This window comes from Haemorhous mexicanus, chromosome 27 (assembly GCF_027477595.1).
Source record: "Haemorhous mexicanus isolate bHaeMex1 chromosome 27, bHaeMex1.pri, whole genome shotgun sequence".
Classification (NCBI taxonomy): Eukaryota; Metazoa; Chordata; class Aves; order Passeriformes; family Fringillidae; genus Haemorhous; species Haemorhous mexicanus.
Window position 1 is genome coordinate 2,993,050 of NC_082367.1, and position 22,823 is coordinate 3,015,872.

The window sequence follows — 22,823 nt, forward strand, 5'->3', positions numbered from 1 at the left end:
AGAAAGAAGAAGCATGAAGAAGCAGCCCAGGATGACACCCTGTGCCCTCCATCTTGCTTCCATCCACAGCAGACTAAAAATCCCCAAACCCTCAATTTCTCACCCAGTGACACACCTGCACTGCTCTCTATAATCTATTTCACACTTTTGTGGATTCCAGTCTATCTTGAAGTCTGGGAAACTTTCTCCATGAGTGAGGGTCAAAGTCAGTGCTGCCCTGGGGGTCAGGGCACCCCAGAGCAGAGAGAGAAACATTCCCAGTGCTCTGGGTTTGCACATCCTGAGGCTGCTGTGCCCTGGCAGCCAGCTCTCAGCCCGTGCCTGTCCTGCTCACCTTGGCCCAGCTCTGCTCTGTGCCATGTCCTGGTGGCCCAGCTCTGCCCTGTGCCATGCCCTGGTGGTCCAGCTCTGCCCTGTGCCATGTCCTGGTGGCCCAGCTCTGCCCTGTGCCATGTCCTGGTTGGTGGCCCAGCTCTGCCCTGTGCCATGCCCTGGTAGCCCAGCTCTGCCCCTGTACCATGTCCTGGTGGCCCAGCTCTGCCCTGTGCCATGCCCTGGTGGCCCAGCTCTGCCCCTGTACCATGTCCTGGTGGCCCAGCTCTGCTCTGTGCCATGCCCTGCTGGCCCAGCTCTGCCCTGTGCCATGTCCTGGTGGCCCAGCTCTGCCCTGTGCCATGCCCTGGTGGCCCAGCTCTGCCCCTGTACCATGTCCTGGTTGGTGGCCCAGCTCTGCCCTGTGCCATGTCCTGGTTGGTGGCCCAGCTCTGCCCTGTGCCATGCCCTGGTGGCCCAGCTCTGCCCTGTGCCATGTCCTGGTTAGTGGCCCAGCTCTGCCCTGTGCCATGCCCTGGTGGCCCAGCTCTGCTCTGTGCCATGTCCTGGTGGCCCAGCTCTGCCCCTGTGCCATGTCCTGGTGGCCCAGCTCTGCTCTGTGCCATGTCCTGGTTGGTGGCCCAGCTCTGCCCTGTGCCATGCCCTGGTGGCCCAGCTCTGCCCTGTGCCATGCCCTGGTGGCCCAGCTCTGCTCTGTGCCATGTCCTGGTTGGTGGCCCAGCTCTGCCCCTGTGCCATGTCCTGGTTGGTGGCCCAGCTCTGCCCTGTGCCATGTCCTGGTTGGTGGCCCAGCTCTGCCCCTGTGCCATGTCCTGGTAGCCCAGCTCTGCTCTGTGCCATGTCCTGGTTGGTGGCCCAGCTCTGCCCTGTGCCATGTCCTGGTAGCCCAGCTCTGCTCTGTGCCATGTCCTGGTTGGTGGCCCAGCTCTGCCCTGTGCCATGCCCTGGTGGCCCAGCTCTGCCCTGTGCCATGTCCTGGTTGGTGGCCCAGCTCTGCCCAGCTCCTTGCCGTGGTCTCTGCACAGCCCTGGGCTCCAGCTGTGGATCTTGCTGCCTCCCAGCCCAGCCCAGCAGAGCTCCTGGAGGTTTCTGTTCTGCAGGGAGGCAGAAGTGTTCCGTGGTGTGTGCTGCTGGCAGAGCCCCTGCCCTGTGCAGCTGTGCCCTGCTGAGACCCCTGCTCCCCCAGCACGCCTTGACTGAGCAGCATTCCTGGCACTGCACAGCCCTTACAGTAACAGAGGAGAAATTCATTTAGCGAGGCTGCAGGTCAGATTCTGAGAGTTAGCAGTGGTGAGGTCAGGAACAGAGGGTTACAGGAGGAAACAAAGCACAGAGCAGGCCCTAGAGCGAGTGCAGGGCACAGGCTGCCTCCTCAGCTCTGCCTGTGCTGCTGCAGGGCTCCATGTGGCCCATCAGTCATGCTTGTGGCCAGCAGCAACAGAGGCAATGCTCCTCCTGCCTTCCCATCAGATGGGAATGGATGGGAAACCACCCCAGACCAGCTGCCACGTTCCCTTCTGGGGATGTCTGGGCAAGCAAACCTTTCTGCAGGGTGGGGAGCTGCCAGCACTGCCCACAGCCATGCTGGCACTGCAGCAATGGCCTGAGAGCTGATGTGAGCTTCATGGCTGCATGTGGCTGTCCTGACTTGCTGGCTGGGGAACTGGAACTTGACACAAAGCCAGAACTGTCTGGCTGGAAAACTCTGGTGTCACCATCATATTTTCTGGAAAAATCCCTTTGCTCAGGATTTTTCTTCTGAGAAGCCTCATAGAAAAAAGAAAACAATTCTTATCTTGTTTGCTTCTCCTGTGTTTTGCTGCTTTGGAATGTGGTTGGAGATTGTTTATCCAACAGGTGATTGTTTCATTGGTTTCATGGGAATTGTTTTGCCTTAATGATCAATAGCTCTCCAGCTGTGTCAGACTCTGAGGAGAGGGTAATGAGCTTTTCTTTATTATCTTTTAGCCTTTTGTAAGTATCCTTTCTCTATTCTTTAGTATATTTTAGTTTAGTATTTTTTAATATAATATTGTAACAGAAAATAATAAATTAGCCTCTAAGAACATGGAGTCAGATTCATTCTTTCCTTCCAATGACAGGGAACCCTGAAAATACCACACTCTTGTTTGGGAAAGGTCACTGTGATGCTGCAGCACTCAAGCTGCTGGATTAAAACAGCTCCAAAACCCCAGCAGTAAATGGAAAGTGGGATAAGATGTCCCAGGTGATCCGGGCCAGCACTGAGAGAGGGAGGCAGGACCCAAACTGCACAGAGCAGGCAGAGGTGAGACAGGCTGCTGGCCAAACCCAGTGAGCTGAGCTGAGAGTGAGGAAGGGCTGGGTCAGGATGGCAGCTCAAGGGCCTTGGGGCTTGCTGTGGTGAGGGCTTGGTCCTGTCCCTGGCATGGCCATGGCTGGGAGGGGTGCTGGGAGGGATTGTGGCAGCAGAGCCCCTCAGCTGCTGAGGGACAGGTCCTGCTGGCTCCAGTCCTGCAGCAGGAGGTAGCACTGCCTCCTCCCCTTCAAAGGCAAAATGCTAACTTCTGTCTGAGCAAGACGAGTTGCAAATTGTCCATCAGCCCCTTTGTGTGTGTGCACCTCTGCTAAGGGTTTGAACAGGGATAAAAGCTCCTGTTAAGAAGAGAGGCTGCTTAAATACCTGAGTATGGTGCTGGCTGGCAGCTGCTCCAGGCCTGTGGTATCTCAAAGCTGGGGCTGCCACCGAGGGTCCCCAGCCACCTGCAAGGGAAGAGCTTCTTTAGAATTACTAACAGTGGCACCCTGTGTGCTCTTTGGTCCAAGCTGATGTTTGCTGAAGGATATTGGAAGAATTAGTAGAGCTATTTCTCTTTAATCCTGTCCCAAGTGACAGCAAAATCAAACTAAAAGGCAGGAGATGGTGTGCTGCTGTTTTAGGCAAGAGCCCAGTGGTGTTAACAAAGGGTTTTATCTTTATGGGGACTGTTTGATTTAGAGAATAAAATAACCCAAGGCAACAAAGCTGGATGAATTAAAAGCTTAACAGCATGAAAAGGTATTCTAGGCCCACAAACTCTTCAGGGAACTTGTCTGGGCTGTACCACTCCTCCTTGAGACCAGTGACACTGCCAGCCAGCACTGTCCTTCCCTCTGGGGCTGTCCAGTACTTGGCTGCTGGATTTACCCTTTCTAGGAAAGAGGTTTTAGGGGCAGGCAGATGGTGGATTTTGGCAGGGATGCAGCACTGTGTGGCTGCTGGGGGGTTCAAAGAGCCAGGATACCAATTCTCACTGCTTGTGGTTTGACTTTTATTTGATGAGTCAAGGGATATGAATAAATGGGCTGTGTTTGCAAGGGTGATGCTTCTGCATCTCTGACTGCCATGAACAAGGGCTTGTGGGGGGGGAATAGTGGGCAGGGATGTTTCTGAGAATCTTCTTCAGTCTTTGCTCTCCTTTCCTGGCAGTATCAGCAAGCACTCCAGCACTGCTGCTCTCTAATCTAATCAGAGCCAGGGAAACAGGATTTGTTTGACCACTTAGATACCCACCAGCAGAGTAAACACCAGACATGTTCTGTGAGAATGGCCAAAAGCCATTCCAGCCCCTTTCAGTGCAGAGATGAGATCTCTGGAACCTGCACCTCTCCCTGCTTTGGGCTGCTGCTCCAAATTCCACCACTGCTGGCCTTGAGCAAGACTCTGCAGGTGGGTTCATCAATACAGAGCAGGATCTGTACATGGGGAACTCAGACCAGGGGGTGTGCAGCCCCTTCCTTCTCATGAGCATTTTTGGGTGTCTTCCAAAGCGTTTTCCTTTATGACTCTTGATTAGAAGATAAAAGGCCATTTCTTCTTTTAATGGAGTCTCTGGTGTTAATGGCCTCCCTCCAATCAGATTAAGGTGTTTTGGCCCATTTTACTCTAATGGAGGATGATTGAGGAATATCTGCTTCACAGCTGGCTCCTTGCACTCTCACTGTGCTGAGCTGCTGCCACTGAGACACTGCTGGGAAATAAAAACCCAAAAAGGCTGGAGGAGTTCAGCCCTTCCCTTCACAGGGCCTCCAGCATTCCCTCATACCAACCCCTTGTGAGCTGTGGGCACATCCTGAGACCATCCCAAGAAGCACATGGAAAGTAGGGGAAGGCTGTGCTGGGGCTGTGCTCACCCCTCTGAGCTCCTGGGGCAGCTGGTGGTGCAGCCACTGCCCTGCCCTCATGCAGAGGGAGCTGTGCTGCCCTCCTGCCCTCCCTGCCCTCCTGGTCCTGCCCTCCCTCCCCTCCTGGTCCTGCCCTCCCCTCCTGGTCCTGCCCTCCTGGTCCTGCCCTCCCTGGTCCTGCCCTCCCCTCCTGGTCCTGCCCTCCTGCCTGGTCCTGCCCTCCTGGTCCTGCCCTCCTGCCTGGTCCTGCCCTCCCTGCCAGCCTCTGCCATGTGCCATGGACAAGGGCAAAGCAAAGCTCTGGAGTCTGCTGGATAATCAGAGCTATTAGATGCACTCGTGTGTGCAAGAGGCTGTGAAATGCAGATGGCTGGAGGACCCTGGGGAGCAGGAGAGAACTTGTGGGGACGTGCCCATGTCTCTGCTGAGGCCAGGAAGGAGCACTGGCTGTGGTTGCTGGCCTGGGGGTCCTGGGGGTCCCTGAGCCCATCTGACTTGCACAGAGCAACTCCCCAGGCTGTGGTTGGTCCCATTGTGTTAACAAGGCACCACTTCTGCATTTTAAGTGTGTGCTCCTTGATGTCGTCCTGCCTCTAAATGATCCTGGAAATGCATTGTCTACTTAACTACTTTTTAATTAAAAGTCAGGGATATTAGAAAAGAGAAATCAATTCTTGTCACAATTAAGACTTGGTTTGAACAATTGCAGCATGTTTCAGTGAGGGATCCTCTCTGGGCTTATTGATCTGTATTGTCATAATGTCTAGGTTATTGCCATGGCTCAGACAGACTTAAATGAATATTTCAGCTGAATTATGTATGTTATCTGGCAGGCAGAGGAGGCTGCCTGCTGCCACTCAGAGTCTGCAGGGCTCCCCTGGCCCCCACTCCTGCTGACTGAGGCCTGGGCTGGGATGAGCACCTTGTCTCCTACAGTGTCAGGCTCCTCTGTCAGCCTGGTGATTGTGCCCAGGGCCTGGTGACTGGCTGGGCAAGTCAGGTAATCTCGGGGTTTGCAGCCCCAGGAAATTCTCAAAGCTTGGAGGCAGCCACAGGGCAGCCAGTGGCACCAGCTGAGCAGGAGCTGCACCTGCAATGCTGCATCTCCCTGCTAACAGGAGCTGCAGGAGAGCACAGGGGCTGAGCCTTCCCCACAGCTGGCTCTGGCTCCCCCAGCCATGGAAGTCTCTGTCTTCCCCTCCTTCTCCCTTTCCCTCCCCACCTCTCTCCCTGCAGAGAGGGGCTGGTGGGAGGTCTCCAGCACTCTCCACTGTGAATGTGACAGGAGAGTAGGAGGCTGATTAATCAAAATCTAATATGATGAAGGACATTTTTAAAGGTAAAAGATGTCCCAGTTATGGTTTGTCTGCCCTTTAAAAGTTCTTGAAAACTAGGGGGTCTTGGAGGAAAGAAAATTGATTTCTCATGGTTCCTCTAGTACCTTGGGGCAGAAAGCAAATTCAAAGGGGCCCTGCCTTGAAAGGTTGGAGTCTGCTGCTGTGGCTGATAATGAGATCTCAGAGATAAATCAAAACACCTGGACTCCACCAGGGAGCAGCCACTGGTTTAACCCAAGACCTGGAATCAGGAAGGAGAGAGGGCACATGCTAAACCTTGCCTGCTGTGGAAGCAGAGGTGGCAGCAGCAATGCTGTAGCTCCTGTTTTGTTGGTGCCAGAGCTGTTTCCTCCTGCCTGGTGGTGCCTGGCACATCCAGCAGCTCCCCACAGTTTGTGCAGAGCCTCTAGCCCCCAGCAATGCACTTTTCCCATCATCACTGCTCCCTTACATGCAGTGGCACATCAGCAGCTGTGCTCCCTTCTCCCTGTGCTCCCCCAGTCCTGAGCTGCATCCCCAGACTTGGGGGCTGGGGAAGGAAAACCCTGATGGCCTTGAGTTAACCCTGGTTAACTCTTTGTTAACCAAAGGCTGTGGCTTCCAGGGCTGCAGCCCTCCAGATCCCATTTACTTTGTGATAAGTAGGATTCACATAATAACTTCTGGCTCGTATTAATGCTTTTAATCTGCAGACCTCAGAGAGAGATGAGCCAGAGAAAACCGGGAGAGAGATGCTCAGGAAAAAAAAAAAAAGAAAAGAAGCAGAGAAAAGTGAGTAGGATGAACTCTTTACCTCTCTATCCCATTAGCATGTTCGCCATGGACTGCAAAATCCTGTTAGGCACAGGCAGCCTGCAGATCTTGAGGCAGAGCAGAGCCTGCAGTGTTAGTGGTGGCTTTGACTCTGCAGCAGTGCCAGGGCTCTCCTCACTGCTGGCTGCCCTCATGGTGCTGGGGAGGGCTCCAGAACAGCCTGCCCCTGGCTCCAAGTGCCTCCCCTGCACTGGGACTCCCCAGCTCTGATATTTGCTGCTCTTTTGGGTTCAGTGACCCTCAGGCTCTGTGTTCGTGCCTTTGCTGTTTGACTAATTGGAGAAGAGTCTAATCCTCTTCTCCACCGATGTCACTGCTATGCAGCCTGTGATTAAACATGCTGTCAGCTGCTGCTGTTTACAGATAACAATGCTGCTTTCTCTCATTCCTACACTATCAGGCTCATTAGGAAGGTTTATGGATAAATTAGTCAGTCTGGGATTGAATAATGTCTGAAATGTCCTCAGTTCCACTGAGGAGCTGCATCTTCCTGCTCTGGGTAGCCAAATGTGACAGTGTGACAGTGACCTGAACCCCTGCGCGGGGCACAGGCCCAGCCCCACACCAGGGTGAGCCCCAGATATGGAGCCTGACTGCTGTCCCCATGTGGGCTCTCTTCAAGGAGACTCTTCCAGGGGTGAGCCCCCCACTTCTGGTACCAGGCTGCAGACAGCAGTCAGTGCCTGGTTGATAAAATCCTCTCTGATGCTTCATTACAGCAGATTCTGCAATACACATAAAAAGAGGCTCTTTTCCCACTTTTACTGCATGAAACACTCATACATTTCCAGAGAAGGTTCCTGGTAGGCTTGGTGCCTGGCTGTTCCATACAGAGGGAACAAACTGCAGCTGCAGATGGGAACAGGTTGTTTCTGCCATTTGTTATTTTTTTTTCCTTAATTATGATGCAGATTGGGTGCTCTCTCCAGCATTCCCTCCCTTTCTGTTTATTCAAGCAGGATTTTTGTGAACCTGTACACCAATTTCTCTCTGGGCCTGGAGTGCCCCATTAGAATGGAGCAGAATTTATGGCTCCCCTGAGCAGCAGCTCTTTCCCCAGTCCCCTTCCACCACTGGCCAGTGCTGAGCTGGGATGGGAGCAGGCTGGGATGTGAGGATCCCTCTCTCCATCCTCAGCACAGGGCTGGCAGGACCCCCATGCAGGTATCCTGGGGGATGGTGTGACTGGCAGCTGGCAGTCTCTTGTCTCTCTCCAGGGCTGCATCTCACCCTGGCAGAGTGGCAGCAGAGGCACCTGCAGGCAGGGAAAGCTGTCCTGCTCTCTGCTGAGCAGTGAGCAATCTGTAATTACTGCAGAGCTTTCAGGGAGCTGGACACACCAGGCGGGTGCCTTATTTAGAGTCTGCCCAAGTGCTGAGTCCTGGAGTGCAAAATGCATCTATGAATTAGCCACAGCTGGATTAAATTGCTAATTATAATTTGCAAAGTGTGTTCCCTTCTTCTGTCACAGACAAATGAAAAAGACTCACTCTGCATGACCTCCCCATCACCCTCACCCTGTGACTGGGGGGGATAATTGGTGAATGTCTTGTGGTGATTGAGTTACCAAGTGAGTTCTGAAGTGTCTTTCCTCATCAGTGTGTCACACAAGTTGTATTTCTGATTTGCCTGGTGAAAAAGAGCCAGAGCAGAATCACTCCAGGGAAATCCACAGCACTTCAGTGGCCTCGTTGTTTTTAGGGGGTATTTACTGCCACGTTATTGAGGGGCCAGGAAAGTTAGAAACCTTGGTAATGCATTTTAAATGGTGATCAGCACACAGATATAAACAGGAAAAAACTCTTAATAAATAGAGGAAAACCATGAAACTGGGGAATCCAGGCCCAAGGTGCATTGGCACTTTGGGGTCCCCCTTTAGGGGGCACTGGGGGGCTCTCCTCAGGAGCAGTGTGAACCAGACTGGCACACTTTAGTCTTCAAATTAACCAAGGTTTGGGCTGCAGGTTCAGTGCAGTGCTGCTCAGAGCTGCTGAGGGAGGTCTGGGAAGCACTCAGGCTGTGGAGGGAGCCTGGCACCAGGGCAGGGAGTGGCCCTTGCTGTGGCCACTCTGGAGTTTCTTCCCTGGCACTGAACCCTGGACACTCACCTCAGAACCACACAACCAGCAGGACCAGCCTGTCTAAAACACCTCTGACAATGAGGGATGACCACAGATCCCCCTGTGAAACATAACCAGCCTGATGTAAGACCGTTTCTGATGTGACTGAAAATGAAAATCCCGATGACAGCACTTCAAACAGAACTGCTGCAAATCTCTATAAGTGGTTTTAATGAAACCAGCCAGGAAGAGAAGGAGAGCAAATCAAAGGTAGAACAACATCTTTGTTCAAATTACTGTAACTGGTATCAAAATTATGTTGGTGGTGGTTTGCACCATTATGCTTGAGGTACATCCTCATTTCTCCCTCAGTTCTCAGAGCTTCCCCCACCTGAGCTCTCACTCTGCACCTCTGCATTTCAAGCAGAGCAAGTGAAGCCACAGCAGAGGGGCAGGCTGAGGGGAAGAAGCCTGTGGGGTGCAGGCATCCTGCCCTGTGCTCAGGGCAAAGCATCTCTGAAGGGCAGCAGCTGCCTGTTGGGAAGGATGAAAATTTGACAAGAAAGTCTCACAGATATGTCTGCTTGGCAGAAAGATTTTTGGATGTATAATCTGAAGAAGCAATAGAGATGGAAGCAAGTTTTGATACAGAAGAAAAGAATTGCTGAGCCAGTCTTACTGGATAACCAAGGAGTCAAAGGATGTGTTAGTTAGAAGGGTTTTTATGACTTAGAGCAAAGGATAAACCCACCCCAAAGCAGAAGATGTTTTTACCAAGCAGAAAGAGAGCACAGGCAAACAAGCCTGCTGATGTTGCAAGTAGAAAAAAGGTCTCAGAATTTTCCACTGCAAGAAAACTGAAAACCAACTTTGAGTTGAAACTGTGATGTACTGAGTGTGAGTGATTGGAGAGCAGTGACATGAATATGGTAATTACAGTAGTTATGATGGGCTATAGGTAAAAGTTAAGGTATAGATTGGTTCTGCTGTATCAAGATGCTCAGCAAAAAAAAGTATAGAATGCAATGTAATCAAAAGAAAAGTATAGAATGCACTGTAACCAAAACCAAAGGGTCTCCAGGCCTGCCTGCAGCTGGAGCTGACAGCTGTAGGCACAGGCTCTGTCACCCATGACCCTGGGTGCTGTAACACCTTGGATGTAACAAACTGCATTTTGGGGAGCTGCCTGGAGTCCCACATCCCTCATTCAGGCTCTTACACCTGCCTCCTCCATGAGCCTTCCCACTGCTCCCAGGGGAGCAGATCCCACACACAACTCCTGAGCTCAGGGCCTCCGTGTGCCCTTCAGGCTCTGTCACCAGGCTGTGACACCTGGATCCCTCCTGTCTGGTTCTAATTAGCAGTGTGTGGTAATTTGTCTCTGGTTGAGTTGGAATTTAACACCAAGTGCATCCGTGCCCCAGCCAAAGGCAGGGTTCGTGCTGATGATGACAGAACAGGGTATGACTTACATAAGTGTAATGATGTTATGCTGCTTGGAGCTCTGGATTTTCTCAGCATATGATAAATGTGAGGCATTTAAAAAAATTAGACACTCTATTTTACATTATTTTCTAGAATGTGGATATCTGTGGGCTGTCTGGAAATCCATTAGCAAGAAACGTAAAGATGCTTAAAGGCATTTACCCAGATTAGCTGTGTTTATGCAGTCAAGGGTCTTTTATGTGATTACCTTAAAAGCTAAAGAACTGCTGCAAAACATTTCTAGTGCAGACATTGAGAGGCAAAGAGTACAGATCTGACAGAAAGACAGAGCTGTTAAAAAACAAGTGCACAGCTCTGGTAGCTTTGTATTTGCAGACAAACACCCCAGAAGGTAGAAGGGTTTTCCCTTTGCAGCCCTGAGGCCAGCTTTGAGCATGAGATTTATGGGGAAGCTTTACATTAACTTCCATTTTCACTGTGATTTCTGCCAGTTAGCAGGAGGGGATGAGCAGGGCTGGGCCAGCACTGGCTGTGATGCAGTGCTGTGCCCCTGGGAAGCAGAGTCTGAGCCCTGGGATCAGCTGGGGGTGGCAGACTGGTGAGGTGCCACTGGGACCTGATGTCTGAGCCACTTTCCTCTGTGGGATATTCCCTAATGCCAGGCACACTTGTGCTGTATTGCTGCTGCTTCCTCTGCTCTGGCTCTGCCCTTGTCACAGCAGAAGTCCTGGAGTGTGTTTGTGTGACATGCCAAAACCACTACAAAACTGCAGAAATCCTTTGTTTTTATTGTATAACAATACTTGCAAGTGTGGAAGAGAAAGGAGAGGTGCAAAAGCTTCCATGAGGTTTCTGCCTGCTCCATCTTTTGTCAAGGATTGCTCCTCCAGCTGTACATTGAAGCCTGCATCCTCATGGCTTCTTTGTCCTTTAGCATAAAAAGTAATTTGTCAGCAGAAGAAGTAAAGTTTTGTTTTTCAGTACAGGTCTGGCTGTCCTCCCACTGAGACTTTCAACTCTCTTTATCTCAGGAATTGATGGTCTTGGTTTCTGATTCTCTTTCCTTGGTGTTTGTATTGATTTTTTTTTTTTCCAGGAGGGTTATTTTCACCGTGGTGTCAAAACTATCTTTCTGTCTCCACTTACAGCAGGTAATAGCTCAACTTGGCCAATTACACATTTTCTGGGCTAGCCCTGCTCTTTGCACAAGCTCCCCTGACAATCTGGAGCCTGGCTGACCCAATGCCTTTGCTTTCCCTTTGCTCTTGTCTCTGCTGTCTCTGCAGGCTCCAGGCAGGAGTGGGGAAGGGCAGCAGCCCCAGAGCTGGATGTGAGCAGCAGAGATTGTGGTGTTTGTCAGGGTCCCCAGGACGAGGTGAGAGATGAGAATCTGACTCCATGTTCTTAGAAGGCTGATTTATTATTTCATAATCTATATTACCTTATATTATATTATAGTATGCTATACTAAAACTATACTAAAGAAAGATAAAGGATACATCAGAAGGCTTAACAAAAATGAATAATAAAAACTCCTGACTGACTCAGAGAGTCTGGCACAGCTGGCTGTGCTTGGTCATTAAGTAAAAACAATTCACATGCTGGATAAACAATCTCCAAACCACATTCCAAAGCAGCAAAACAGGGAGAAGCTGAAGCTTCCCAGCTTCCCAGGAGAAGAAATCCTGGTGAAGGGATTTTTCAGAAAATATCATGGTGACAGAGATGACCAGACAACCTGGTGTTCCTCTTCCTTCACCTGCAGATACTGGCCCCTTGTTGTGCCCCTCAAGGAGCTGGTGGGCTGTGCCACCCTGGGGACAGCATCCCTCCATCCTGCCCCTGATGTGACTTTGTGAAGAAATCCAGTAGTATCCATTAAAGGCTGCTCTGTTTCTCTGTTTTCCTCTCACCAGCAATGGCTTTGTCATCTGCTGCTGCTGCAACAAAATTCATGAGATCATTTTTCCCAAAGCATGATACTTAAAATCTTAATTAAAATACCTCTGGCTGTTCTACTACCAAGATTTTATAAGTGCTTGGAATAATATTTCAGATAAATGGATAAGCTGTGTGCTTTTAAAGACAGACCCTTCTTCTTGTAAAATATATCTAACATAAAATCTTCCATATACTCCCAAAATCCTCTTCCCTGCTTGGCTCCTCAGTGACAGGAAAGTGTACATGCCTGTGGAGCTTGGTGGTGAATGGAGCTGTCCCAGGGGTCTGGATTGATTTGCTTCATGACATTGATACCTTCCACTGTCCCAGCAGCAAGACCCAGTGTGTGAATACTAAAAGGAAGCTGCTGTGCCTGGAGGTAGGCAAGCCAGATCCTGCATATTACACTGTGAGAGTTGTGTGTCATATTAGAGCAATCTGGCTTTAAAGGGCATCTTTCAAGCACAAACTAGCTTTTTCCCACACTTGAGTGATCACACAAATAACTGTGATTAAAGGTCAAGTGCCTGGGTTTTTCTATTTTGCTCCTTAAAAATTTATATGCGAAAGAAAACCTAGAAGTTAACATAGCATGAAATTGTTATGCAGTTCTGAGCCTTTAACGACAACTAAATATCACTTTTCTTCCTGGGTGGCTTGAGAAATCTTCAGTAATAACGGGTCACTTCTTTTGGTTTCCACTTGAGGAAGATTATAAATAAACCCTGTCTTTTGCTTCCCTGCTCTGTAACATGAAGGAGGGAAGGTTGTGATGGTATGAACACGTGCCCCCAGTCAGCATGGCTGTTCCTGGTCTCACCAGGAGCTCCTGGGCTGCAGGTGCACGGCAGGAGGGGCTCCAGGGCTGGTGCAGCAGCACATGAAGCAGTGATCCACGCTGAGCTGTCCTAGATGGGAAGAACATTGATAAATGGATTTCCTCGCCAGTAAAGTTAACACAGAGAGGAAAGGAAATGGCCATGCTCACAGAAGAGCTGAGAAATGGAGAGCTGGAAACATCCTCTGGCTCCAAATGCCCAGCTGGGCTTGGCCTGAGGGCCGAGCACCAACTCCTGTGAGCAGGGTTTGCCATGGGCTACCAGAGCCTGGCCGGGCTGTGCTGGATAGAGGCTCAATGCTTTTAATTTATACTGCAATATTTTACATCTGACACATAATCACAGCAAAAGAAACATCTCACAGGAATAAAAGTTTGCTTTGGTATCACGGTATCCGCCATCAGGGGGAAAACCGGCGGGCATTCAGCCTGACTCAATTTCGTAAGGACCTGCAAGACCTACAATTAGTAATAATCAAACCTCGTTGTGTTCCTTCCCTGACACAGGAGGCTGGTGGGAAATACCTTGGCTTTGGTGAGCCAAGAATTGAGGATTTGCTTCCCCCAGCGCAGGCAGCCGCAGCACAGTGCTGGCTGTGGGTCTGGCAGGACTCACCCTGCCCGGGCTGCCTTTCCTGGCCTTTCTGTCTGCGCATTATTGCTTTCACAGCAGCTGCTGGGCTTGGAGGACCTCGACATGAAGCCGGTTATAAAATTTCAAGACAGAAAGGCAGGACAGAGGGCATCGGCTGCAGCCAAGGCAGGGATGAGGCTGCCCCGCTGCTCTCCCGGGCCCTGAGGGCATGAGGAGGCGAAGCGCCGCTGATTGCGGCCGCAGCATCTCGCCATCAGCGAGGGCAGCAGTTCCAGCAGCACAAAGCTGAGCACGGCCGCGCGTTCCCCCAGGAGCCGGCCCGGTGACCGAGCCCGAGCCCTCACCGGGGCCGCCCTCCCTCAGCCGGCTCCAGAGTGACCGCCCGCCCGCCCTGGGCCCGCCCCCTCCCGCCCCGCCCCTGCCTCCCATTGGCAGCGCGGGCCGAGGCCCCGCCCCGGCGGCGGCGGTTGGCGCGCGGCGGCGGGGGCGGGGCGCGGCGCGGGAGCGCGGCGGCGGCGCGGGGCGCGGAGTCGCGGCGCCATGGAGACGGCGCTGCTGCTGCCGCCGCTGCTGCTGCTGCTGCCGCCGCTGCTGCCGGTGCTGCCCCGCGCCGCCGCCGAGCAGGGTGAGCCGGCCAGGGCTGCGGCGCCTCCCGGTGCTCCGGCGCCTCCCGGTTTTTCGCCGCTCCCGCGCCCCCGACCGCGCCGTGTCCCCGGTGCTCCGTCACCGCCGTGTCCCCCGTGCCCGGCTGCTTCGGCGCATCGGCCCCGGCTTTGGTTGCCCGCGGCGGGTCGGGCTGCGCGTTGCGGTACCGGGAGCGGCCGGCTCGGCTCGGCTCGGCGGTGGGCTCGCTCCGGGGCTGGCCGGACGGGTTGTGGGGCGGGTGTGCCGCCGCTCTCCGGGGCGCGGAGATCTGCTGGAGGAGCGGGAGAGGACGGACAGGTCCTCGTGGAGTGACCGGGTCAACCCGGGGTGTCCCGGTCCCCGCGATCACCGGAGGCACGAGGCAGCGCGCTGCCAGCGCCGTGACAGGGAGACGGTTCGAGCCCTGGGGTCCGTGTTGGCGGGGACTGCGCTGCCACGGAAGGACCCCCCTGGTCCCGGAGGCGAGAAGAGCGTCCCGGAGCATCCCGGAGCGGTGTCAGGGATGTACCCGCCGGGGATGCGCCGCCGCGCCCCTCGTTCCCGGTGTCGGAGCCCGAGGCTCAACCTGCCGGTCCGGGGCTGTGGCTGTTTGCTGGCTGTGGAAAGATCGTGAAGCTGTGAACTGAGGGAAATAGCTCTTCCTGTCAAAGACAGAATTGGCTGTTTTGTGGCAAAAGGGTGTCGTTTGCCAGGGAAATCCCTCTTTCAAAGCAGCTGCTAGTGCCTTTCGGATCCGGCATCCGCACGCTGTGGGCATGGTACAGTGGCAGTGCTGTCTGTGGTGTCCCTGGGGTTGCACAGTCCTTAGGGCATTGATCAGGCACCTGCGAGCTTATTCTGGGTGTGCAGTGACAGCTTCGTGGCGCTCACGCGGTGATGCCATGGCTGCTGGAGCCGGGGTGGGAGCTGCTCCCGTGAGACCTGGCACAGCATGGCACTAAACTTCCCAGTGCATGGACTTGATGAGTTTTACGTGTTTTTTTTTTACCAGCATTTCCTGTGTCAGGGGTTTTCCTAACACGCTGTCTTCCCTGCAGTTGTCCTGCTGGACTCAAAGGAATCGCAGGCGGAGCTGGGCTGGACCTCACACCCATCGAACGGGGTAAGCACGGGGGTGGGACTGTCCCTCTGCACCACTGGAGAGGGTGAAAGGGTCTGTCAGCTTCTTGGTGCTCAGCAGCACTTGAAGTCCTGCCTATGAGAGCTTTGCTTGCACAGAGCTGGGGTGGGGCTGGCAGCCACGGGACCTCCTCATTCAAGGTCGATGGGTGGCTTGGAATGATCAGTGCCAGGAGCACCTGGCAGCAGAGCGAGGAGTGAGGTCCCTCCTCAAAAGGGATTTTACACTAATAAAGCAAGCCAATTAAGGCTTTGTGTTGTGGTTTGCACACCAGCGTGAGCACCAAGGGTCAGTCCAGCCCTTAGAATCGAGGGCTGTGGCTGGGGAGGTCACTGGGAGCTGTGCCATGTCCTGTTTGTTTCATCAGCCCCTGTCTTTGATGCTCGGGTTGGTCTAAAGCCACTTTCAGTAAGCTTGGAGTTGTGCTCCTTGCAGCTTTGGGTTCATTTTCCTGAATGGAAGCAAAGCGTTCAGAGGGAAGAGTGATAGGTCCTGGAGTCATCTGTGTGGCACAGCTGTTTGTTTGCAGAAGAAACTCTGTTCTGGGTATGTTTTGACTGTTTTGCATAAATTTACCCCCAGAAAGAATTGCTTAGGGAAATTGCCAGGTCGTCATTCAGGCTGTGAGGGTTGAATCATCATTTCACTGATCAGAATCTCTGCTGATAGCTTTGGGGAAACACTGTTTCACTTGCAGGATTAGAGGATTCGCCCTGTTGTAGCTAAAACTTCTGGCAGAGAAGCTGCTGCTGTTCTGAAGGCGTTTGTCATCATCGTGTGCTGATGTGACTGGTGTCACACCTCCTTAGAGATGGATTTCTTGGAAATCTTGGATTTCTCTTGGTGGCCCAACCCCATCCGGCATTACACTGTGTGGATGCACCTTCCCTGGGATGGAAAATCTGAGGAGTGTGTGGGAGATGCAGATGATGTATCCAGAATCAGGCTTTGTTTTCCAAGGTCTGCTGCCTTTCTGGTTGCATCTTCACATTTGTACCTCTGTGGAGAGCTCAGGTGTTGGGTGGTCCAAGAGCAGCTGGTGGGTTTGGTGGGCTGAGCACTTCCAGTGCCTACAGCACAATGGCCTGTGCTGGGGAGGCTTGTGGCAGTGACATTTATGCTGGTTGGTGTGTCTCTGCTGGGGCAGCTCCTGAGCTTTGTGTTCTGTCCCCAGTGGGAAGAGATCAGTGGCGTGGATGAAACCTACAAGCCCATCCGCACGTACCAGGTGTGCAATGTCATGGAGCCCAACCAGAACAACTGGCTGCAGACGGGCTGGATCGCCAGGCGTGACGGCCAGAGGATCTTCATCGAGCTGAAGTTCACCCTGAGGGACTGCAACAGCATCCCTGGCGTGACGAGCACCTGCAAGGAGACTTTCAACCTGTACTACGTGGAGTCTGACTCCGACCTGGGCTGGAGTGTCCACGAGGGCAAGCACACCAAGATCGACACCATCGCTGCCGACGAGAGCTTCACGCAGGGGGACCTGGGCGAGCGCAAGATGAAGCTCAACACTGAGCTCAGGGAGATTGGGCACCTGAGCAAGAGAGGCTTCCACCTGGGCTTCCAGGACGTGGGTGCCTGCGTGGCGCTGGTCTCCGTGCGGGTCTACTACAAGAAGTGCCTGAGCACGGTGCAGAACTTGGCCCTGTTCCCAGACACGGTGGCAGAGACGGCCTTTGTGACGCTGGTGGAGGTGCAGGGCACCTGTGTTGCCCATGCTGAAGTGGATGTGGATAACCCCCCTCGGATGCACTGCAGCGCAGAGGGCGAGTGGCTGGTGCCCATAGGGAAATGCATGTGCAGCCCTGGCTTTGAGGAGAAGGACGGGGCATGCAGAGGTAAAAGTGGCCATTGGTGTCTTGGCAGGGTTTGTCTGTGTCAGTCCATGCTGCTACCAGAGCTCTCAGGTGCCTGAGCACGTTTTGGACAAGTGGAATTGTCTTTTGTCAGCAATATATTTGTTTGGGTGATGGCAGCTCCCCGGTGAAGCACCAGTGGTTTGCTTGGAGGGCATGGGGCTGCTCTGCAGCCTGGTGCTGCTTGGGCAGATGTGTCAGAGCGGGTTTGGTGGGCTAAAGACTGCTGCCAGACCTCTCTGGCGCCTGAGCACATTTTGGACAAGTGGAATTGTCTTTTGTCAGCAATATGTTTGTTTGGGTGATGGCAGCTCCCCAGTGGAGCACCAGTTTGTTTGGAGGGTGGCAATTGGAGGGCATGGGGCTGCTCTGCAGACGTGTCAGAGCAGGTTTGGTGGGCTGAGGACTGCTGCCAGACCTCTCTGGTGCCTGAGCACAGTTTGGATATGTGGACATTGGATATTTGGATAAGTGGAATTGTCTTTTGTCAGCAATGTGTTTCTCTGGGTGATGGCAGCTCCCCAGTGAAGCACCAGAGGTTTGTTTGGAGGGCATGGGGCTGCTCTGCAGCCTGGTGCTGCTTGGGCAGACATGTCAGAGCTCTGGATGCTGTCAGGCATTTCCCACAGCTTTATCTGTAATGTTAAAATTACTCTAGAACATTAATATCCCTATTGATACGCTTTGGACACGGTTTAATAATTTGGTGACTTTACAGCTCACAAGGTTGTGTTTAAGGGCAGCTGCAAAAGTGGATGCACCCTCTGCCTTAACAAGGCATCCCACTAATGAACCTGGGGCTGTGACCACTTCCACTTCTCTTTCAAAGGCAGGTGAGAGCCAGGTGTGGGATGCTGGCTGTCAGAGTGTACAGCCTCTGAATGGAGAGAGTTGCTGGGCTAATGCCACCCCTGGGCACCTTCTTGCCAGCTGGGACCTGGGAGAGGAGGTGAATTCTTCAGTAAAACACATCTGAAAAGACCCTTTGCTACCCATGCCTGGTGTCCAGATGATACCTTGGATGTCCCTTTTCACCTCAAAAACAGACTGAGAGGAAACCAGCTAAATAAGTCCCAGGCAGGTGGAGTTGCCCTGCACTGGAGGCAGGTGGTGCAGTGGGAGAATGAACTTTCTGTCCTTCAGGAGTACCTCCAGGCTTCTCATTGTGCTGGTGGTGCTGCCTCCCTCCAGGTGGTGGGATGCCCTTCCCAGTGCTCTGGGCAGTGGCTTCTCCTTAAGAAGACCTTATTAAAACTATCAAATTGAAATCTCAGTGCTGTTGATTGCTTCAGTGGCTGCATGGCAGCTTGCCATGCTTTCCACATCTGTTTGGAGTGAGGATTTACATAGTGAGTCCCAGAAGGCTTTTGCTAATGTTTCGGGTTTCTCTGTGTTGAGTTTAAATAATTCATATTCTCTGAGGAAAAATATTTGAAGTAATTTAATGGACATAATTAAGTTTCTCTCCCCTCTCCCAGAAAGCAGGTCATTAGTCATTCTCTGTGGAGCAGCGTCTGATGTCTGGTCAAATATCAGAAAATAGTTTTTAAGGGTTGAAAGTTTTGGGCTTGTTTGCAGCCCTGCATTAGCATAGTGCTAAGTGAATAGCTTTAAAAGATTTCTGATGAAAGCTGCCAGGGCTGTGGAAATTCTTCAACGAGGACAAAAGCCCTTGAGCTGGAGGCAGATGGATGCTTTGGGAGTTTGGGGGTGTGAAACCAGCCAGGTGATGGCACAACACACCTGGCACCACCTCTGTGATCCTGTGGAGGCTTTGGAGGGCTCAGAGGGTGTGAATCCTGCTGGCCCATGAAAATTCTTGGCCACAGTCTCTTTTGCAGCTTTTGTGAGCCTGAGAGGTCTGGGTGGTGGCCTGGGGGTGGTGGGGGCTTTGCTGGTGCCTCTGGGGTGGCATGGGGGCCAGGGTGGTGGTGGCAGCAGTGGAGGAAGCAGGAGATGAACTGGTGAAGGTGTTTAACCTTGGTGGCAGAGCTTGTAACCCTGATTTAATTACTGAAAGCATCCTGTACCAAGAGAAGGTTTGTGTCCTCACTCTGAAATTAGGAGAGATGACAAAAAGGCCAAAAGGATTTCTGACTCTGCTAATTCTGGCTGCAGGAAAGCTGAGTCTTTCCATGTCCATCCTCCTGTCCTGCATCACTGCTCCAGCACTCCTGACAAGTTTGCATGTTTCTGATGAATTGTTTTGGTGTTGGTGGAGTGCAGCCATCTCTGGGGTGGGACTGCACAGCTTTAGTGTCTGTTTAGCATCCACTCACGAAGAAGAGGGGAGTTTGTCACTGGAAATGCACTCAGACTTGTCTTGTCTGATGTATCTCTGTAGCCAGCTGCTGCTCTGTGCTTAGTCTGACCATAAAACCCTTCCCAGAAGATGCACAGCAGGCAGTTGGGCAGTCCTGTGCTCTGTGGAGGATCCCCTGCCCATCCCTGTTGTGTTTTCACTTGCCTTCTCAGCTTTGATGTCTTTTTGCCATTAATTTTGTCAGGTGTGAGCTGTAGCCCCCTTGTGCTGGTTGTTTTGTGGTGTGTAGCAACAGTTTTTGTGTCAATGAAGCCATGATCTGGGGGATCTGCCTGACACTGTCATTCAAAGTTGTCTCCTTCTGCTTCTTCTCTTCTATCCAACCCCTAGTAATATCTGCAAGGAGAATTTCAACAAAGCTCAAGGTTAATATTTACCAGTCAGCTTTGCTGCAAATAAGACAACTTAAACCAGACCCTGCATTAATAGGATGGAGACCAGTTACCAAAAATAGCTGTCAGCCACTCTTCTTTGACAGAAACGTAAATTTGTGCTCTGGCAAAGTTTCCTCCTCAATTCATTTTCCTCCCTTTCTGACAGCCCTGGCAGGAGCCAGCTCTGCCCTGCTGCTGTGTCCCATGCTCTGCTGCCCCTCTCCAGCACCTGGAGCCCTGCTCAGTCTGGTCTGTGATGGTCAAATTAGTGTCCCTGTCCCTTGTCTACATGGAAATGACATCACTGGAAAGAGTTTTGGAGTTGAAATGGTTTCTAGTGCTTTGTCAGGATTTTTAATTGACCTTCTAAAGAGATGAGTGTTGCTCATCTCTTTAAAACCTCACACAGGAGGTGGCTTCAGTGACAGCCTTGTCCACAGGTGCTGTTTGAAATGGGGAATAACAGAAATTCCCCCTCCTTGTCTGCATCACTGGGTGGATTTTTGAGCAGCATGTTGAATTCAACCTGCTATGGACAAGACACAAGGAAGATTTATTTGTATTTCTCTTAGGGAGAAAGCAGAGGTTTAGGGTGGGAGTGGGATGTGGGGAGAGTCAGATGCTCTTCTGTCCATTGGATGTGTCCCACCACAGCACTGTGTCACTGCAGTGTCCTTAGGTGGAAAAGAGTTCAATTGAAAGTTAGAGAAATTTAAAACAATAAATGACAATATTTTGTCATTTACTGCAAAGATACCTCCTGAAGCCTGAGGTCTGCTTTTCTGTTTAAATAGAAAAAAGATGGATCCAAATGTACAGCACTTGGAGCTTTTGATTTGTTTCATCTTTTATACATTAGCTTACAAACCTGTAAGTGCTCCTGGAGTGTACTTTATCTGCTGACTGATGCTGGAGGATTATGCATACATTTATTTTTCCTCCTGGGGCTCTGCAAGTTGCACAAAGCACCAGGTTTTGCTTTCATCACGGATGCAGCCACAGGCATCCCACAGTCTGTGCTTGCTGCTTGGTGGAACTGGAGGAAATTTCAGAGGAATTCTGGAGCTGGCCACATTGAGGGGAGGCTGTGAGGTGGGATCAGCTGGGTGTTGGGTGCTGCTGCCCACCAGCCACACACCTGGAGCAGCAAAAGGAGTCTCTCTGCAGTAATGGCCAGCCTTGGGGGTATTCATCATTTGGGATTGCACGTTCCCTTGCTGCTCCCAGTGTGTCTGAAGTCATTCTGGCTTTGGAAGTCGTGACAGATCCAGGCACAAATCGCTCCGTGACATTTAATTTCAGAGCAAGCTGCTCTGACAATTACAAGCATCACAAGTTGTTTGCAGGATTCCTGTGAGGTTAAGGTCATGGATATCTGGCTGCTGGATGAACGTGTTGGATGGGCTGCTGAAATCCAGAGGAGACGTGTCTTGCCCACAGCTGAGGGGGTTTGTGTGAGCTGAAGTGCTCAGAGGCTGTCTGTCTGTCTGTCTGTCTGACTGGTCAGCCAGTCCTTCACCAGGAACTGCTTGGTGGATGCATTAGGGAGCTGAGGGAGACAGCAGTGAATTGCACTTGGCTCAGCGGATGTGCCTGCTTCAGTGTGTCCTTGAGGAACATTCTGGCATAAATAGCAATGAGGTTCTGTCAGTCCTGGCTGGATTCATCAAATGCACTCTGTGAGATATTTCCAGACTGTCTTTCTTCTGGGCTAAATCACTAAATTTAATTTCTGCTGTTAAGAGTTCGTTGTTGGGGATGCACAAGGATCTTGCCCTTGGACACAGGTTTTTGTTTTAGTACTCCACAAATTATTTAACAAGGACAAAAATTACAGAGTAGCATTGTCTAGAGGTGTCAGAATTTCTAGCAATGTCTTGGACCATGGGCTGCTTGTTGAAAACCAGTTATTAAAAACCTCCAAACCGTGTGGAAGGCAAGGTGCTTTTGGATTCTCTGGGGGGGTGCAGCCTAAAGTTCCCATCCTGGCAGACACAGAGCTGAGGTGAGAAGAGCCTGACTCAGTGCTTGCATTGATTGCTCCTCGTGCTGATTTTGTCCCTCTCACCCGGGCACAGAGATTGGACAGGAGTGCTGTTCCTCCTCTGCCTGTATTGGCCACAGCTGGTGCAGTAAGGCAAGGTGAGACCTCAAAATCAGCGTGGAGGGGGCAGCAGCCTCTCTGCCACCCAAGGATGTTTTTCAGCGAGGCTCTTTGGCCACCTCAGTGCCCCACTGAAGCTCTGTTCTGTCAGTGATTTACACAGGGTGCCCTGTCTGGTTTGGGCAGCCTGTCCTTGTCCTTGGACACTGCCTGGCAGTGTCTGTCCCTCCTTGGGGCTGCTGCTCCCCCCTTCCCCCTGTGCTGGCCTGAGGCACTTTGCCTCTGAAGCACTGATGAAATGTTTGGAACACAACAAACAGTGATTTGATAATGGGATTTAGATAGATGGAGTAGGGCTGTGCCAGCCTGGTCCACTGAGGGGTCAGGAGGAGCAGGAGCTCCTGTGAGAGATGCATTGTGAGCAGTTTGGATGACAGAGGTGGGATTGCAGGTCTGAGTGCTGCTCAGGGAGGGCTGGATGCAAATCGAAGAGCTGGAGGGCCCAGTGCTCCCAGTCTGCCCTTTGCTGGGAGGGACTGGGGCTGTCAGGCTGCTGGGGAGCTGTGGAGCTGTCCTGGTTCTTGCTGTGGCACCCCCAGTGCTGGCTGCCTGTTTCCCCAGCTGTGGCTTTCCTAAAGAGCATTTTTATGAATGTCTGCTTCAACAGAGAAAATTAACACACATTAAAGCAGATGAACTTTGTCAAATACAATTCCATGACCAAAACTGGAAAGGAATTGATTTTGGAAGACAACCCAGTTGTAGTGTTAATTATAAATGCCTGTATAGGCATTTTGAGTGAGGCTGCAGCTGTTATTAATTCATGCTAGCACACACAGCACTGCTGCTGGTAGGACTTCACTGGGAAGGGAAATGGAAAGCTGTCCTG

General features: G+C 52.0%; 1 protein-coding gene across 5 annotated transcripts in view; it reads left to right on the forward strand.

The window, feature by feature from the left end:
* Positions 1-16,454: 16,454 nt before the first annotated feature.
* Positions 16,455-22,823, forward strand: part of EPHA10 (EPH receptor A10) — a 29,920-nt gene continuing 23,551 nt past the window's right edge. For all 5 annotated transcript variants that reach the window (XM_059868811.1, XM_059868809.1, XM_059868812.1 and 2 more), the window contains exon 1: positions 16,455-17,115. In XM_059868811.1, the coding sequence (XP_059724794.1) occupies positions 16,512-17,115 (604 nt within the window). In that variant the 5' untranslated portion in view covers positions 16,455-16,511. The remainder of the gene's footprint in view (positions 17,116-22,823) is intronic.